At 45.9% G+C, this 20,141-nt stretch overlaps 1 protein-coding gene and 1 non-coding gene across 2 annotated transcripts; one reads left to right on the forward strand and one right to left on the reverse strand.

Annotated features, from left to right (window-relative positions):
* The first annotated feature begins 3,950 nt into the window (after positions 1-3,950).
* On the forward strand, positions 3,951-7,287 carry LOC120596295 (galectin-7-like). Its single transcript, XM_039854889.1, has 4 exons — positions 3,951-4,161; positions 4,529-4,617; positions 5,383-5,581; positions 6,223-7,287. Exons 1-4 carry the CDS (start codon positions 4,147-4,149, stop codon positions 6,334-6,336), a joined length of 417 nt encoding a protein of 138 aa, XP_039710823.1. The 5' UTR covers positions 3,951-4,146; the 3' UTR covers positions 6,337-7,287.
* An 11,131-nt stretch (positions 7,288-18,418) lies between these two features.
* On the reverse strand, positions 18,419-18,537 carry LOC120596801 (5S ribosomal RNA). The gene has a single exon (XR_005651235.1). It is a non-coding gene; the product is annotated as a 5S ribosomal RNA (ribosomal RNA).
* Positions 18,538-20,141: the final 1,604 nt, after the last annotated feature.

Consider the following 20,141-nt stretch of genomic DNA (forward strand, 5'->3'; position numbering starts at 1 on the left):
GACATTTTCCCTCTTCCATATCTGTAACTCCCGCCAGTGAGTGAGAGAGAATGGGCTCCCGTTGCCACACGCTGGCACCCACACCTCATTTCCTCAACAGCGGGTGGCTTCCGGGCCCAGCTGGGGTGATGCGCCTCTCCTCTCCGTGGGCTCCACCCCTGCAAGGGTGTTTCTCCCCTGCTGGGGGCTCAGGTCCCCCAATTCTACTGCACTTCTTACCCCGGAGTCCTGAGGGCCAGCCCTCGGCCGAGACCCTCCTCACCTGCTCCTCTGACTCCCCATGTTATGGCGCAAACAATTCTGAGACCCACGGAGCCAACTGAGATTAATTATGAGCCTTTATTAGCCGGCCGGCGACTGACTCTCTACCACGCAGGGCTAGAGGAGATCAGCCCCGAGCTTTCAGAGCAGGCAGCTGATAAAGCTCAGGACCATATCCTAGTGGTCCCCTGAACAAGCCAGCAGATTACAGAAGTGGAAGTTGGCTTTTAGCATATCTTTGCCCCGAACAACACCCTTAATTAACAAGTAAATGGATCACAGAAGCAGACATTGGCCATCTACATATTTTATACAATACACTTCCTAACCACACACAAGCAAGTAGGACAACTTCTGGTATCTAAAGATATTTCTTCCCTGTAGCTGACTTAGCTAGTTGGCTCACTTGAAAATTTTCCACTCTTAACACCCAGATGCATCCAGCTAGCAGAGAAGCGCTCCTTCAGCCCCCCAGACCCTTTGGCCTCTCCACCCCCAGGAGGCAGAGCCTGCTTCATGTATCAAGGTGGCAAAGGAATTAAAATGTTAATCAAGCCACATTCAGAGGCTGCAATGTGCTGATCAGCCCTACCGCCAGGTTGGGAGGTCACCTCTGAACACAGGGAGATGTCTGCTGGGACTAACAGCCCTTTCCCCACACCTGTGAAGGGGAAATGGAACCAAGAGTCATTCCCTGTGGCTAAAACCACTAGGAACCTATGGATTAAAGGCTGGGAACTGCCAGCGGGCCTTTCACACTATATATTCTTACTTTTTCATGCTATATACTTCCCATTCCTCACTGTATGTTCATATCAAAGGAAGTGGGTGACAGAGTCTTTTAAACAATAACTCACAGGAACTAAAGAATAACATATAAACTGAATTCCCTGAAAACAAAACAAAACAAAACTGAATTCCCTGAACACTCGGGGTCCCTCTCAGTGCCTTTACTCTGTCCCTCTCACTCTGCCTCTGAGAGGAGACCACAGTCTCCCTTTTCTAATAAACTTTCCTTTTGACTCTGACTTTGGTGTGTGTTTGAATCTCTTTCTCTGCCAAAGGACCTGCTTCGTCTCTCGGTGCCGGGCTTGGTCTCCCCGCCGCTCGGGGAAATTCGCCCTGTCCTGCATCGTGCTCACCCACGTAAGGACTATGGCACCTAACAGTCCAGCAGAGGAAGGAACGGAGGAGGAACGAGAGGGGGAGAGGGAGCAACAGCATGTTTGCAGGGCAGGCATGGAAATGCGCAAGAATTCCTTACGGCGTGGGGACTTCATTGGACCATGGAAACACTTCGAACTTAATCCAAAGCAAAATCTCATGTGCAGCCAAAAATACTGAAGAAACGTTAATGAACTAAGTTTATCAGGGAAACAGATATGACAGAAAAGGACTTACTATATTCATAAATAGAGCTGTAAGGTTGCCAATGGGCTTCCTGACTTAAGAAATAAGCCAGGTATTTGAATGCATCATTTTTTTTCATTTGAAAGTTTATTTACAACACCAAGGCAGCCCCTGGATTATCTTTGCTGTGTACAAAAAACAACCCAAAGTCACCAAGAAGCTAAACCTGGAACATCGAATTCTTCCACCCCCACTGAATGGAATTAGCTACTTTCTCTGCCAGTAGTTTCCTGGAGGAGGCCAAAGTCAGCAAACCCAGCCTGCTCGTCCCCTCTTACTTTCATGCGAATGAACTTTGTGGCTATGAACGCTGAGGAATGACAGTGCTGTCCTGGAGCAGATGGAAGCTGGAAGACAATGGATTGGGGTGGTGATTGCACAGGTCTACGAGTTGGACAAAACTCATCGATGTATCCTGTTAAAATCTGCAAGGTTCATGAACGTGAAGTGCAGCTTGAGAATAGTCATGGGAAATAAATACATGCAATATCTGGACATGAAAAACGATGCTCTTGAAAGTGTATTTCCAGGTTTGATATGATGATAACAACACAATTGAATGAGAATCATTAGAGATGCGCGTACCTGAGTCAGGAGAAATGGACCAGAAATCAAACTGGCAACAGATCAGGTGCGAACATTTGGACAAACGCCCAAGTCGAGCCTGGACTTGCAGGTTGGCAGCCTGGGAAGAAACATCCAGCCACGATGAGGAAACCAGGGAGATGTGTCACAGGGATACAGTAGCACCACAAAATGGGACAAGAAATGGCCACCCTCATGGGTGGGAGCCATGGAGCCCATGGGACTCTGGGAATCTCTCCACCCAAGCTGTGGGTGGCACAACCTCACACCCCGCTGTCCTCTCCGTTTAAAGTCCAACAACGTGTCCTTGGCACACAGACGGGCTCCACCCGGCCTTGGCCCCGGCCTGGCTGGGTGGTCCTGGCTGATGGCTGCCCATCTCTAAGCCTCAAGGCGCTTGGTCCCCCAACTGCACCACCACCTGGGCACCGTGTGTGTGTGTGTGTGTGTGTGTGTGTTGTGTGTGTGTGGTGATGTGTGTGTGTGTGTGTGTCTGTGGGTGGGGAGAGGTGGGTGAAGAGAGTCTGGGAGGCCTGCCGGGGGTGGGGGGGAGGGCATCGGACCAGGTGCAGAGTCTGCTTGTCTCCACCCAGAGTTTTCATTCCCAGGCAGTCTCTGCCCCAGGCCCCTGCCAGCTGTGGGGTGAGGCAGAGAGGGGGTGAGAGTGAGTGGTGGAAGTGGAGAGGCGGGCCTGGGCCGGAGGAGGGGTTTCTGCTCAGCTCCCCATCCCCTCTCCCTGCCTTGCAGAACCATCACCCAGCGCTGTCCCGCACCCCGCCCACACTTCCTACCCTGGATTCCTCTGATTCCCGGGCTTTGGGGGCTGGAAATGGGCCTGGGCGGAGGGTCCCACCTTGTTCTCTTCCTTGGTCTGGGGGTTGGGTGGGTCCCCCACACTCCACCCCCTTGTCCTGAAATAGAGGCAGGAGAGTGGAGGTGGCTCTGGGAAGCGAAGCAGGAGAGAGGAAGAGGACAGGAACAGGGAGGAACACGCGAAGGCTGAGGCCGAGACCCCGAGACAGAGGCCCAGAGACCGAGTGACAGAGAAACTGGGGCATTCCCAGAGACAGAACGAGTGACATGAAGACAGCCGGACACACAGTCACCAAAGGATTGCACAGCGGTGCGCTTTGGCCGAATGGCTTCCCCTTTTCGAGCCTCAGTGTCTGTCTGTAAAACGGGTGGATCCGCGCCCGCCCCTCCAGGCCGGTGTGAGCATCAGTGATCTCACCCCCATGCTGGGCAGACCCAGAGCTGAGAAAATGGCAGCCGACGTTACTTTCTCTCCCTTTCGTCGTGTTTACTGAGCACTGCCGTGTCCCAGGCACTGCTCCAGGCACCAGGGGACAGCGCTGCATATCAGGCCACCACCCTGCCCCTTGCAGCTCCCTTTTCCCGTACGGTCCCGTTGCCACGGTTATCAATATATGACAGAAGCATAAAGTGGGATTTGGGTGGAGACACAGCCCCGGCCCCGCGCAGCGGCTCCGAGCCTGGGAGAGGGGGGTCGGAGTCCAGCCCCCAGCTCAGCCCCTCAGGACTCGGGTTTCCCGTGACAAAATGGGCATCAGAGCTTTTCTCTCTGCCACAGAGCAGGGAGATAGGACAGTGGCACAATGAGCCTCCTCCGTTCTTCTTAACCGTGTCCGTCGTTAGCACAAAGGAGAGGGGCAGTTCACTCGGGAACCCTCGGTGAGCGGAGGTGGCTCAGAGGCCTCAGGAAGAGGGTGCCGGGCCTCCCTCGCCCCAGGGCCAGGGCCTGTGCCTGGCGCAGGCGTGGGCGTGAAATGGGTGGGGCCGAGTCCTCGGCAGGGCCAGTCACGCCCCGCTTCTACTTGAGGTCCCCGCAGCCATACCCACCACCACCATTGCCCGTCCCACGTCCCAGCCATGGCAGGGAGCTCCGTGAGTGTCTGGGGGCCTGGGGTTTGTGAAGGTCTTTGCCCCAGGGCTGCATCAAACTAGGGGAGGGGCCGAGGCCTGGCCGAGGCCTCTCATTTTAAGGGCGGAAGTGGGGGTTCGCGTGTGCCGTGAAGTGTCTGGGCGCCGGCTCTGGATCCACCCACCCCGACGCTCCCATCTCCTCTTGGTTTCTCTCCTCTGGACATTTTTCTGTGAATTCTTTGTCTCTCCAGCTCCGTTTCTGTCTCCGACTCCTTCCTTCTCTCCGATTCTGCGGGTCTGGGTCCCGGCAGTTTTCTCCCTGGACTGTCCCATCTGTCTCCCCCCTCTGGTCTCTGGTTCACTGACCTCCACTCCCTGGCTCTTGCAGAACGTGCCCCACAAGACCTCGCTGCCCGAGGGCATGGGAGTTGGCAGCGTCATGAGAATTCGTGGTGTGGTTCCTGACAAGGCCAGCAGGTGAGACCCCGGGTGACCCCACTCCCTGCGGGAAAGGGTGGGAGGTCCCCAGGCTCCCCAGGCTCGGCCGAACCTGACTTCTTACAGCCAGGAAACGAGGGCCCAGGGCCACTTCCGGGGTCTTGGAATCACCGGGCCATTCCCAACCTTCCAGAATCTGATGTCTTCACTAATTCGTCCCCTGATTGTAGAGTTGCGGGTCCCTAAGATTCTGGGTGTGCCCGGGCACTTCAGGGTTCCTGTCTACGGTCTTATGACTTCCAGACTGAGCCCCCAGGAGCTCTGGAAATACATCCTGAGATCTGGAGGTGCCCTGGGCATGTGGGAGGCCTGAGTCATAAGTCTGATGACTGCCCGGTCCTGGCAACTTCTTGGGAACCTGAGCTGCCTACAAAGACTGGGTTCCCAGGTTTTGTTCCCAGTCCTCCTGGAACTGGGGGTGCCCTGGAAATTGGGAGTGTCCTGGCCATCTGCACCGGACTCCTTGGCAACTCCCAGACTCTTTAGAAATGAGGGGGACCCAGGCCATCGCGTGGCATGAGCCTTGCAGGGTGGATTGTGTCCAGGCCCCCAATAAGTGTGTGGCCGCCCTGGAATCTGGGCTCCCTGGCCACGTGTCCACACCCGCTCCTTGTGTGGCGCGCGGCACACTCGGGTCCTTGTAAATTCGTATGTGCTCTGGCAATGGTGAGGCCCAGTCTGCTGGCGGGTGACCTTGGTCTGGGGCTTCTAGGCTCCTGACGTGTCCACTGCCCCACCCTCCAGGTTTTATGTGAACCTGCTGTGCAGCGAGGAGGGAAGCGAGGCCGCTCTGCATTTCAACCCGCGGCTGGACGAGTCCGTGGTGGTCTTCAACACCAAGGAGGGGGGCGCCTGGGGCCAGGAGGAGCGCGGGCGCGGCATCCCCTTCCAGCGCGGGCAGCCCTTCGAAGTGCTGCTCATCTCCACCAGAGACGGCTTCAAGGTGTGTCTCTGCCACACGGGCGGGCGCCAGGGCTCGGTCACTCCTGGGGCTGCGAAAGGCCAGCGGGGCCCTTGGTGGAGGCGGGGAGCAAGGGCGTGGCCAAAGCTGGGCAGGTTGTCCCCAGTCCCCTTCCCTCCGTGGGGCACGCAACACCTCTAGCGTCAGGGGCAAGGACAAAGGGAGCAAAAGTGAAGTGTCCAGAGAGTGAGTGTCCTAGCTGAGAGGCATGGCCCCGACTGCCACCCCGACCCCTGCTCCGTGTTCATTGTCGCCTGAGGTCGGGGTCTGAGGCAGGGACAAGGACGGGCTGGGAGACGCGACCTAGAAACATGTGCCAGCCGCAGTGGTCGCTGCAGACCCTCCACCGCCCGGCCGTTCAGCAGTTTAACTCTATGCGTCGGGAGCGAGGAGGTCAAGGCCGTCCGTGGTCGTGGTCATAACAGCCACCGCCACCACTTACGAAGCGCGCGGGGGCCACCAGGACACTCACTGCATCCTGGGGCCGAGGGGTTACAGGGAACATCCGCCGTTCTCCTGCTGGGGACCCGGGGCCCGGCGGGGGACGCGGTTGCTCGGGGCACGGGGCGCGCGCCCGCGAGGCCCGGGCGCGCTGGTGTGACACCGACCCTTGCGCCCCGCAGGCGGTGGTCGGGGACGCCGAGTACCACCACTTCCGCTACCGCATCCCGCCGGAGCGCGTGCGCGCGGTGGAGGTGGGCGGGGACCTGCAGCTGGACGCCCTGAAGATCTTCTGAGCCCCGCGCGCGCCGGAGCGCGGAGTCCCCGGCTGGATGGCAAATAAAGGCTTCGCCCCTCCCCCGTGTCTGTGTCTCCTTCACGTAGACGAGGAAAGCAGTTCAGAGAGGGGAGGACACTGACCAGGCTCACACAGCGATCCCTCGGCCGAGGCGGATCCAGGCAGCTCGGGTGTGGACGCCTTAGGAGGGTCGCGATTTGGGGGCCGGGGCACTTGGCAAAGCGGCAGGTGGTCAGCGGTAGTGGTGATCCGGTGGAGCTTGGGGGGCTCGAACCCTCCCCAGTGCCCCCCTGGCGGATCTAACGGAGCTCCACGGATCTAGCGGTCCTTCTGCAAACAGGGGACCAAGCCCCACACACCTGGATCCTTGGGTCCCCCACCTCGCGGAGATGGGGCATGAAATCTCACAGGTGCCGCACCGCCCCTCTAGCCCCGCCTCTCCCAGCCCCCCTGGCCTCTGGGTGCCTGGAGATGCTCGGGCGGAGCTGTGCTGGGGAGCAGATTGGGGCGTCGCCAGTCTACGGTGTGTCTCCGAGTCCGGACAGGCCCCCTCCTGTGACTGCCCCGGGGGCAGACGCACACAGAAGCGGCTGCAGGATTGCCGACGGGAGGGGGACGCAAAGAGCGGGGCATCTGTGTCTCCGCTGCCGCGGCGCCTCCATGCCTACAATTCTCCCTTGGCTTCCCAGAGTTGTTCTGGAGAGGAAGGGGAGTGGGCGCCCAAGAACGGACGCCCAGTTCATTCCCAATCTCCAGGAGGTGATTCACTGGTGTCAGCACGGTCCCTAGTCGCTACCAAACGGCCAGCAGGTGGGTAGCATGCGAGCGTTCCGAGTCCCGCACCCTCCGCGAGGCGCTCTGACCGGCGTGTATCTGGACTGTGGGATGGAGCCTGGCCGGTGGCAGCGTGCCAGCCCTGCACAATCGGTGGGTCCCGGGGTTCAGGGAAAGTCTGGAGCCCTGCCCGGGCGAGAGGCGTCTGTCTCAGTCCTAGCGTTTGCGATCTTGGGAAGCTTGTGATTTGTCGCCCTCTCGTGGCGACGTTGCAGTCTTGGCGATCTGTGCAGGAGCCAGTCTGTAACTTTGATTTCGACTGCCGAGGAGTGCAAAATCCTGTGGGGCCACCAAGCCTGGTCGAGGTTCGAGCCCTTTCGGTACCGGAATTTCTGCACTTTGGAGCCTCCACCTGGATTGTCCCTCCCATCTGGAGGATATTTCTGGATGTGCAGCGGAATGAGGAGCCTCCCTCTCTCAATCCGAGACCTGAGAAAGTGACATCCATTGGTACTCAAGCCTTATTTTTAAATGAATTCATTTTAATTTTAATTTTACTTGTCCGTCACGTAGTTTTCGAACATAGAAAAATTTTTGTAAATATAACATATCCATACGGTACAAATTTCAAAAAATACAGTGAAAAGTAAGACATTGGCACACCTGGTAAAGTTAGTTGGATTCTGCAGATTAGATAATGACCCATCTGTGTTAGTGTCCTGATTTTCACCTCTGTCGTGGCGTGTGTATAGTGCAGAATGCTCTATACACAAGCCACGACAGAGGTGAATATCAGAGTAAAGTATTTGAAGGGAAGAGAGAGCCTGTTGGTGACTTATTCAGGAAAAAACTAAAGTTTGCACTGTACTAAAACTTTTTGTTTGTCACTTCACAATTGATATAGTATATGATCTATATCATATATGTATGATATGATCTTATATAGAATCCCCTAAAGATTTCCTCCAAAATTATTTAAACAAACAAAAAACCTTGTTTAGCAAAGTTCAGTCAACACACAAAAATCAGTTGCATTTTTCTACATTAACAATAAATAATCTGAAAATGAAATTAAAGAAACAATGTCCTTTCACAATAGCACCGGAAAGAATAAACTCAGGAATTAACCAAGGAGGTAAAAGACATGTACAATGAAAACTATAAAACGTTGCTAAAAGACAGTAAAGAAGACATAAAAATGTAGAAAAACATCTTATGTTCATTGATTGGGAGACAATATTTTTAAGATGTTAATAGTACTCAAAACAAAAAGACAACCGACTGGGAGAAGATATTTGCTAATGGTACATCTGATATGGGGTTAATATCCAAAATGCAATCCTAGTCAAAATCTCAATGATGTTTTGCTGAAATAGGAAAACTCATCTTAAAATTCATATGGAATCTGAAGGGAATCTGAATATAGATAATCTTGAAAAAGAAGAACAAACCACAGCAATAAGACAAGAAAGAAATAAAGGGTATCCGAATTGGAAAGAAAGAAGTAAAACTCTCATTATTTGCCGATGACATGATACTATATATAGAGAACCCTAAAGATTCCGCCAAAAAACTGTTAGAACTAATCAACGAATTCAGTGAAGTAGCAAATTACAAAATAAATATTCAGTAGTCAGTGACATTTTTATACACCAATGATGAATTTTCAGAAAGAGAAATTAAGAAAACAATCCCATTTACGATTGCGTCAAAAAAATATAAAATACTTGGGAATCAAATTAATCAAGAAGGTAAAAGACCTGTTTTCAGAAAATTGTAAGTCATTGAAAAAGAAATTGAAGAAGATACAAATAAATGGAAGCATATACCCTGTTCATGGGTAGGAAGAATCAACATTGTTAAAATGGCCATACTACCCAAAGCAATCTATAGATTCAATGCCAATGGCATTTTTCAGAGAGCTAGAACAAATAATCCTAAAATTTATATGGAACCATAAAAACCCCGAATAGCCATAGCGATCTTGAGAAAGAAGAATAAAGTTGGAGGTATCACACTACCTGATATCAAACTATACTACAAGGCTACGGTAATCAAAACAGCATGGTACTGGCATAAAACAAATACATTGATCAATGAAACAGAATAGCCCAGAAATAAATCCACACCTATATGCTCACTTAATATATGACAAAGGAGGTAAGACTATGCAATGGGGTAAAGACAGTCTCTTCAATAAATGGTGCTGGGAAAATTGGACAGATACATGCAAAAAAAGAAGAAGCTGGACCACCTTCCTACACCGTGTACAAGAATAGACTCAAAATGTATTAAAGACTTAAATGTAAGACCCGAAACCATAAAACTTTTAGAAGAAAACAGGCAGTAAACTCTCTGATATTACTAACAGGAATTTCTTTTCAGATATATCTCCTTGGGCAAGAGAAACAAAAGAAAAAATAAACAAATGGGATTACATCCAGCTAAAAAGTTTTCGTACAGCAAAGGAAACCATCAACAAAACAAAAAGACAACCGACTATTTGGGAGAAGATATTCGCTAATGGTACATCTGATAAGGGGTTAATATCCAAAATTTAGAAAGAACTTATACAACTCAGCAATAAAAAAGCAAACAATCCAATTAAAAAATGGGCAGAAGACCTGAACAGATAGTTCTCCAAAGAGGAAATACAGATGGCTAACAGACATATGAAAAGATGCTCAAGGTCGCTAATCATTAGAGAAATGCAAATTAAAACCACAATGAGATATCAACTCACACCTGTCAGAATGGCTATCATCGATAAATCAAAAAACAGCAAGTGTTGGTGAGGATGCAGAGAAAAGGGAACCCTCATACACTGTTGGTGGGATTGCAAATTGATACAGCCACTACGGAAAACAGTATGGAGATTTCTCAAAAAATTAAAAATGGATATACCTTTTGACCCAGCAATTGCACTTTGGGATATTTATCCAAAGAAAACCAAAACAATAATTTGTAAAGATCTGTGCACTCCAACATTCATGGCAGCACAATTTACAATAGCCAAGATATGGAAGCAACCTAAATGCCCATCAACAGATGACTAGATATAGAAATTATGATTCATATATATAATGAAATGTTACTCAGCCATTAAAAAAATGAAATCCTACCATTTGCAATGATATGGGTGGACCTAGAGGTTATTACGCTGAGTGAAATAAATCAGACAGAGGAAGATAAATATCATATTATTTCACTTATATGCAGTATCTAAGAAACAAAAAGAACAAACTAATAAAAAACAGACTCACAAATATATTGGACAATTTGGTGACGGACAGAGGGGAGCGGGGTTGGGGGGACTGGAGGAATGGAGTGAAGGGTTAAAGAAGTACTAATTAGTAGTTGATAGTTGGGCATGGGGATTAGGGAGCACGGCAGAGGGAATGCGGTTAGCATTAATATGATGGCTAGATGGAGGGCCAGGGGAGGGAGGGAGCAATTAGGGGGATTGTTTTATGAACAATATAGATGTCTAACCAATGTACTGTATACTTGAAACTAATTTAAATAAATAATTTTTTTTTTTTTTTAAAGAACAAAGCTGGAGGACTCACACTTTCTGATTTTGAAACTTACTATAAAGCCACAGTAATCAAAGCAATGGGTACTGGCATAAAGACGGCTATATAGACCAATGGAATAGAATGAAGAGCCTGGAACAACCCTCACATGTACGGCCAAATGATTTTTGATAAGGATTCCAAGATCATTCAATGAGCAAAAAGATAATCTTTTCAACAAATAGTACTGAGATGACTAGATATCCACATGCAAAAGAATGAAGTTGGACCCTTACTTAACGCCATATACAAAACTAAATCCAAAAGTGTGTCAAAGAGCTAAATATAAGAGGTAAAACTATAAAATTATTGGAAGAAAACATAAGACAATATCCTCACGACTTTGGACTTGAAAGTGATTTCTTGTATTTGACAGCAAGACACAAGCAACAAAAGAAAAACTACACAAATTGGACTTCATGAAAATTAAAATTTTTTGTGCATCAAAAGACACTACCCATAGAGCAAAAAGGCAACGCACAAAATGGGAGAAAATATTTTCAAATCGTATATCTGATAGTGGATTAATATCCAGAATATATAGCGAACTCTTACAACTCAACAACAATATTCACAAATGGGTAAAGAGCTAAAACAGATATTTCTTCAAAGAAGATATACAAATGGCCAATAAGCACGTTAAAAAATGCTATATCACAGATCAAGATCACTAATGATTAGGGAAATAAAAATCAAAACTATGAGATACCACATCCCGCCCATTAGGATGGCTACTATCAAAAAAAGAGAAAATAGAAAAAAACAAGTGTTGAAGAGGATATGGATATAGCAAAGTTCAGTCAACATACAAAAATCAGTTGTATGTTGACTGTTTTTGAGAATGTAAAATGGCGTAGTTGCTGTGAAAAACAGTATGGTGATTCCTCAAAAATTAAACAGAATTACTGTGTGATCCAACAAATTCATTTCTGGGTATATTTCCCAAAAGAATTGAAAGCAGAGTCTTAAAGAAATATTCATACGCCCGTGTTCACAGCAGCATTATTCATAATGGCTAAAATGTGGAAGCAACCCAGTGTCTATCAACAAATAAGTGGATGAGCAAAATGTGTTATATACAAATGATGGAATTTTATTCAGCTTTCAAAAGGAAGGAAATTCTCAGTCAGGCTGCAACATGAAAAAATCTTACAGACATTGTGCTAAGTGAAAAAAGCCAGTCACAAAAAGACAAATACTGTGTGACTCCCCTTAGAGGTACTTAGAGTAGTCAAAATCACAGTGACAGAAAGTAGCATGTTGGATGCCAGGGTCTGGGAGACAGAGGGACTGGAGAGTTATTATTTAATGGGGCATAGAATTTCAGTTTTACAAGATGGAAAGAATTCTGGGGGTGGACGGTGGCAATGGTTGGACATTATGAATGTACTTAGTACCACTGATCTGTACACGTAAAGATGGTTAAGATGGTAAATTTTGTGTTACGTGTATTTTATCACAACTTAAAAATTAGGAAAATTATATGTAAATATAAATATATCCTTTTGGGGAAGAAACTGCTGTTACTCATGTCTTATGTATCTTTCAAAAGATCTTTTATGCTCCTGTAAACACATGCATAGGCGATTTCTTTTCCCTCCTTGCATAAACAGTAGCGTTCTCCACCCAGTGACCTCATTTTTGTCACTTAGCAACGTTTATGCGTCCAACTTCACTCACTTTGCTGGCAGCTGAATGCTCCATCGCAAGGAGGAACACAATGAACGTCACTTAAGCCCCTCCTGGGTGTCTGGTGGTGCCATATCATCCACTACATCCAAACAATACTGAGCGAGTGTCCTGGGACCTATGTTGGCCAATAGCTTTTTACCTTATTTCATAATCTCCATTCAGATTATAAAATGTCTGCATACTTATAGCAGGATTTTGAGTAAGAAATTTAAAATCACCCACAATTTGACCACCTTGAAATAATCGTGCTTAATACATTAACGTGTGTGTTATCCACACAATCACAAATAGGACGGTATGAACAAGTCGCTGTGTGGACGTGTTTTGATTTTTTTTGGGTACATACCCAGGAGCCGAGTTGCTGGGTCATGTGATTGGTGCACGCTTAACTTAACATGCCAAATTGAGACTCCTAAATTTCTTTTTATGAGGTAGATTCTAGTTTAATTCCATTATGGTTAGAGAACATACTTTGTATGATTTTGATTTGTATAAAGATATGGGGACTTATATTACGGCCTTGCAAATGATCTACTTGAGAATTTTCTAAGTGTGCATGAAAATAATGTACATTCTGCGTTCGTGAAGGTGGAGTTTTAAGTCAAACTGATCGACAGTGTTATGTCTTCTATATCCTTACTACTTTCTATTGGTTTGTTCTGTCAATTACTGAAATAGGTGTATTGCAATCTACAATTATAACTGTTAATTTTCTATTTGTCCTTTTAATTCTGTTACGTATTTTGGGGCTTTGTTATAGTATATGTTTATACTTGCTATATGTATGTGATGTGATGACCGTTTTATTATGAAATGTCCCACTTTGTCTCTAGTAAATTTTCTTTTAACATCTATTGTGTCTGATATTAATATTGTCCTTCTAACTCTCTTATGTTTGCTGTTTGCGTTGTATATATTTTTTCTTTCAACATATTGTCTCTTTAGATCTAAATTGTGTCTTTGGTAGATAGCGTGAATCTTGCTTTCTTATCTGGTCTGAAAATGTATTAGTTATGTATTGCTGTGACAATAACACCCTAACAAATAACAGATAACACTGTAACTTAGCATCATGAAACAACACGATTATCTAACACAGTTTCTGAAATTAGGATTCTGAGACTGGCTTACCTGGATGGTTGAGGCTCAAAAGTTTTCATAAATTATAGTCAACCTGTCAGAGAAGTTGCAGTCACCTAAAAGATGAATTTGCTGGGATGGTCATGTGTCGACTTGACTGGACTGAAGGGTGCCCAGATAGCTGGTGAAATGTTATTTCTGGGTGTGTCTGTGAGAGTGTTCTAGAAGAGATTAGGGCTAGAATCAGTAGACTGAGTGAAGAAGATCTACCCCCACCCATGTGGGTTGAAATTAACTAGTCCTTAGAGGCCCAAATAAAACAAAAGGGCACAGGAAGGAGGAATCCTCTCTCTTCTTGAGCTGGGACATCTATCCTCAGGGCGTCGGAGCTCCTGGCTTCTGGCACGTGGGACTCTGGGACTTATACAGAGTCGCCACCACTCTTCTCAGGCCTTCAGCCTTGGACTGGAAATTGCAATTTGCTCCCCTGGTTCTTAGGTATTCAACCTCAGACTGAATTACACTGCAGGCTTTCATGGTCCTCCAGCTTGCAGACGGCAAGCAGATTGTGGGACTTCTTGGCCTCCATAACTGCACAAGCCAATTTCTATTTAAAAAAAATTAAAAGAAAAAATATGTGTATATCTCCATCTCCAATTGGTTCTGTTTCCCTGGAGAACCCTGCCAATTTTGAATATTATAGCCAAAGATATCTCACAGTTGTTTTATTTTGAAATTTTTGTTAATGTGTTTTTATGGATGTGTTTCTTTTTCACATTTTAATTTGTCAATTTTATTGATTTTGTGTGTCTATTTTATTATTATGGAGTTTTGAGTATTCGTTTTTCAGAATTCTTAATTTATTAATGAAGGACACTAAACTCTTTTCTGTCACGTATGTCGCAAGTATGTTGCACATACTTCCCCATTTCCTATGTCACTTGCTTTTAAACATTGCTTCAATGTTTTTCTGATGCACGGAAACTTTTAATTTTCTTCATAGTCAGATTTACTGATTTTTCCCTCGCAATCGCATACATCGTTATTATGCTTATAAATTTTTTTCAACTCTGAGATAAGATATTTTCAGTTCTTTGTAAATTTTAAATTTCATTCTTCATTCCATCTAAAATTGCTATGTTTTTTCAAAGCGTTAACTGAACAACTTGTCGGTCACTGCGTCATTGATGCGAGTTGACACCTTAAGTAGACAGCAAATTCTTAAATATGACGGAGTGTATTTTTAGGTTCTCTCTTCTCTTCCTTTGTTCTGTTTATGTTCCTGTAAGGCTACTTATTTTAGTTTTATAACACATGTTGATATCTAGTAGGATAAATCCTACTTATTGACTTTTTCTTCAGAGACACTTTGGAATGAATGTTTCAACTCTTCTTCCTCTCGATTCCAATCTCATTCGATTTTTTAAGTAACAGCTTTATTGAGATATGGTTCACACACCATACAGGTCACTCATATAAAGTGTCTGAGTCAGTGTTTTTCCAGCATATTCACTGGGTTGTGCAACGATTCCTACAATATAATTTTGTTTGTTGACTTACCCTGGTAACTTTTACACATTTGTATAAATCGATGTTATAATTTTGTTATAAACGATACACTTGGCTTTCCTTAGGTCACTGTTTCACGCTTTCTGTTTTTACTTCTTTTGATTCCCTGCATTTTTCTTTGTTTTTTTGACCTTTGCCAAATGAATTCTATTTTTACTTCTTTGTTTTTTGACCTTTGCCAAATGAATTCTATTTTCTTCTTAAGTTATTCCACTGACTTGAAAGTTGTATGTCCTATTCTTATTCTATTGGTGATTAACGATAGATTTCTTAAAGCCCATACTTGAACCTATGGTTACTTAATTATCAATGTCAAGAATTTAATGTTATCACTTAACTCTTCCCATGTAATATGAGGGAAATAATATAAGTATTCTTTCTTCTCAGTAACTCATTCCAGTTTTTGTTAATACAGTTTAGGGTTTTATCATTATTCTTTGCCCCTCCTGTCCCAGTATTTGGGGCCTCTATGAGGCCACCAAAGCAGCATGGAGGAGACAAAGGCTAGCCCAGTCTGCAGAATCATTTTTTAATAATCAGAGCAATCACTGTAAGATATTTGTTCTGCTTTGGAAACAATCACATACTTACAGAAAAGTTCCCCAGACAGGCCCTCTTAATGGACAGAATTAGGAAATGCTGGGGCTTCGGGCAGTTCACATCTTACAGCTGCATCCCTTGCTGGGGAATGCCCCCGTCATAGGGAACTGTATCACCTGTCATTCTGCCCATGCCGATGACAGAGGGTCCTGGGATACAAAGGCCTGGTCCCCTTGCCTCAATATGCGACAACTCTGAGCGGCACCTAAGCTCCAGAGCTCTCCATAGCATTATCTGAGGCCTTCTTCCAAGCAGGTTGTGTGTCAGCTTTCTTCTCTGTCCAGTCCTGTCCCCCTCATTTCCTTTTGGGGATATCTCCTGAGGCCACTCCCCAATGATCCTGCTACATACAGCTCTCTGTCTCATGGTCTCTTTTTAAGGAACTCAACCTAAGACATTAAGTGATATAAATATATGTGTCATTTAAGTGACACTCTAGGGGCCATCAGTTGGCCAGAGCTGGAATACACACTTCCAGAATAATCAGCCAGCATCTGATCAAAAGTCAAATAGGCAATCACTACAAGGGCTTTGATGCCAAGAAACACCAGAGACTTTGTTAATTACCATGACGAATGTTAGAATTGGGCTTCCATTTGTGTATTATATGGCCTCTTAATAATTAGCATTGTGTGTGTTAAAAATGGGCTGTTGTTGGTGAAATTGGTAGCATGCACCGTTGGCTAAAATATCTCACTTTCCACCCTTGTTTGGACAGCGTCTAAGAATCTACTAAACCTTCACCATCCACCATCGGGAATGGCACCTGAGACATGAGTCCTAAATGACCCTTCGGTCAATACTACTAGAAGGATTGTGGTCGCTTATGCTAGCTGTAAGGCTAACTGAATATGGTCCTCAAGAATGCGGTCAAGTTCACTTCAAATGCACCTTTTATGATAGGGTTCAGAGAGCCTAGAAAGCTAGCCTGCTGAAACTGCATCAAACTTACAGAACAGGTTGTGAACCCATTTGAGTCTCTGCTTGCTATTAATCATCAACAACTGCTTTGTCTCTAACTTGTCTAGGCTGGTCAGGTCTCAGCCCTGCCTCCTTCTGCATCACCTTCATTCTCCAGAACACTGGCCTTTTGATGGATAATTTAGTCATGTTCAGGTATCAGTTCTTTTTGGAAGAATAACTGCCAAGAATTGAAGGTAGGTTTTCCCCCACACACAACCTCACTACCAGGTAATTAATTGCAATGAAAGAGCTCAAAAAGAATTCTGACACATACACAGATACTGAATAAACAAGATTTGCTCTGCAAAGTGGTAAATAAGGGGAAAAGGTCAATGAAGGATCTTGTCTTTCTTTTATGAACTATACTTCAGAGCAACTAAACAGCAGATGAGAGGAAGTGTCCCTTTACATTCCAGCTACGACATGAAGACGAAACACTGGAATTAGAACATCACCTTTTTCCATCCCCATCTTCTGTCAGTGGGTATAGGCAGTGAGCACCTACTGCTAACATCACAGATGTGGAGACGACCAGACGGAAAAGCCAAGCACCTTCTAGGAAGTCATCTTTCCAAATAACTGAGCCTGCAACTGAAGAAGCTTCTGGACCCGATGCCCAATTTACAAGGATGACAGGAGACAGATGCACATGCTAAATGCTACTAGGGGGTGCATCGCCCAGATCCAGTGTGTGGGAAACTCTCCAGGACAAATGATCTGGGTCTTTGACAAAAAATTATAAGGAAAAGAAAAGAGCTTAAAAAAAAAACAACTCTATAGATTAAAAGAGATTTGAGACACGTCAATCGATTGCTGTGAATTCATCTTTTTTTGACTCTAACTCAAATAAATTACTAACAATTTTATAACATCATTCATAATGCGGATACCAAGTGAATATTTGATGATTTTAAAGAATTATTGTATATGGATAATTTTCTTGGATTTTGGTTTTTTTTTTTAAGAATTTTTATATTTTTAGAGAAATATATTGAAATGTTTACTGAGGAAATTAAATGACGTCTGGGATTTACTGCAAAATGGTATAAGAGGGTGGGGTAGGATTTGCCTGAGTTAATTGCTGAAACTGGGTGATGGGGGTGTCGGTGTTCATTACAACATTCTGTCTCCTTTCGTTTATGTTTTAAATCTGCAACGATAAATACTTTTTAAAAAGTATCATGGATATTCTTCTGAGGCTTGTTTTTTCACTCAACATTATGTTTCTGAGAGTCTCCCAGGTCGCAGCTGCATTCCCTCCTATTTTGAGTTCTGTGTCATCTTTCCTTGTATGAATAACGCAATTTTCTCATTTAGCTGACAATGGATATTTTCATTGTTTTCAGGTTTTTGCTGTTACGAACTGTGCTGCTATGAATGTTTTTGCATGTGTCTCCTGGGACACACGTGCATGCATTTCTCTAGCATGCATTTACCTGGGAGCGGAATAGCTGGGTCGTGGGGTAGGGAGGCACTGACTGAGTAATGTCAAGTTGTCTTTCAAGGCGTTTGTACCAAGTTACACCTCTCTGTCAGCGCTGTTGTTCCATGTTCCTGCCAATGTTTGGCATTCTCGGACTTCTTAACTTTCTTCCTAATCTAGTGAGTATGATGCTATTTTAAATGGTCTTAATTAGCATTTCATATGCTTATTGGCCACTGATTCTACAATTGCTTATTCATTCGTGTCTTTTGCCCATTGTCTATTGAGTTAGCTGTTGTTTATTTGTAGGAGCTCTTTATATATTCTGAATACTAGCCTTTGAGAGACAATATAGTATAATCAGTGAGCCAGATCACCGAATTCAAACCTTTTTTTTTTTTTTTTGCCTACAGCACCTGGTCTTCCTAGGTGGTCTCCCATCCAAGTACTAACCAGGCCCGACCCTGCTTAGCTTCCAAGATCAGATGGGATTGGGCACGTTCAGGGTGGCATGGCTGAAGACTTGGATTCAAATCTTAATTCTGCAACTGCGAGAGCATGGACAAAGCACCACACTTCTCTGCACCTCAGTTTCCTTATCTGTAGAACAGGGCTCACTCTAGGGCTTACTGCTTATTATGGGCTGATTGTGTCTCCACCCCATCCTCACCAAATTTATATGTTGAAGCCCTAATCCTCAATGTGATGGACGGGAGGCTTTGGGGGAGTAATTAGGTTTAGATGAGGTGATGAGGGTGGGGCCCTCGTCACGGGATGAGTGTCCTGATAAGGAGAGAAAGAGCACAGCTCTGTCACCACCATGGGAAGATGCAGCATGAAGGCTGCAGTCTGCAAGCCTGGAAGAGAGCTCTCACCAGAACCCGACCGCGCCGGCACCCTGATCTGGGACTCCCCGACTCCATAACCGAGTTATAGAAAAATGTCTGTTGTCTGAGCCCTGAGTCTCTGGTATTTGCTGTAGTAGCTAGAGCTGACTGGACGCCTCTCAAGGGTCCTGTGAGGGATAAAGGAGATCAGATTTTTGAAGTGCTTAGAACAGTGTCTGCTGCAGTCAGAGCAGGGGTTTGGAAAATAGGGAGCATCTGCCCGCTCTCTCCTGGGTTAGAGGGGGGCCTTTTGTTTTCGTGATAGTGTTTTAGGCAGAATCTTTTTTTTTTTTTTAATGGCCCGAGTGTGGCCTTAACTTGGTGAAGCAGGAACATCTGCCCTTTGCCGTTAGGTAAGGAGATGGGTGGAAATGGAGTAAACTGGCACCAGATCGCTTACTCCGTGGCCGAGTCCGATCTCTGGTTGCATATGGGGACCTTCAGGCTGGTGCATTGTCTCAGAACTCATGCCAATGAATTGGGAAGGTTTCTTCTGGCTGTTAGTGGCAAAATAAAGTAAAACAAAACGAAACGAAATAAAATAAAATGCTAAAAACTGGGAAAAAGAGAAGAGCAGACTTTAGTGGCTCCTTTAATGTAAAAGTCTAATTTCAAGCACAACTGGATTGATGGGCTCTGTGCTCCTGGGGGTCTCATCTCTCTCCCCATCGCCTGGCTCTGCTTCGCTCCGCCTTGTAATTTTCAGACAGGGTCTCCTGACAACGTGGCGAAGTAGAACCCTGACACATCGGGTTTACATCCCACCAGCTTAGTGGCTTCACAGGGAAAAAGCAGCTCAGCCCTGAGTCTGTCCGCAAACGAGGGGTGTGGCCAGGAGGTATGGGAAGGGGTGCGGCCAGGGCCTGCGCTGCTCCGATTGGCTGGTCTTGGTCAAACGCCCTTCCCTGGAGCTAGTGGGCGGGGCCAGCCCTATCAGAGCCGCATGGCTTGAGAATAAGGTGGGTCTTTAAAACGTAATGAGGATGCTGATTCCATAAAATGATAAGGGACGCTGGGCTCGCAAGGCAGCAGACATCCACTAGGATGGCATCGATGTATTTTCTTACCTTGGCCAGGGAAGGCATATTTGGTACTCTGGATGTAATGATCGAGAGAACGCTTGTTTGTGGCATGTGCCCAGAGCCCTGTGACTTGGTGGGCAGCAGGGACGTTGTAGGAGTAGAGGCCAGGAGGGGCCTGTGGACTGGGACCAGAACAGGGCAGGAAGCAGCGGACAAAC

The sequence above is a fragment of the Pteropus medius genome, unplaced genomic scaffold, assembly GCF_902729225.1.
Source record: "Pteropus medius unplaced genomic scaffold, Ma_sr-lr_union100, whole genome shotgun sequence".
NCBI classification, from domain to species: Eukaryota; Metazoa; Chordata; class Mammalia; order Chiroptera; family Pteropodidae; genus Pteropus; species Pteropus medius.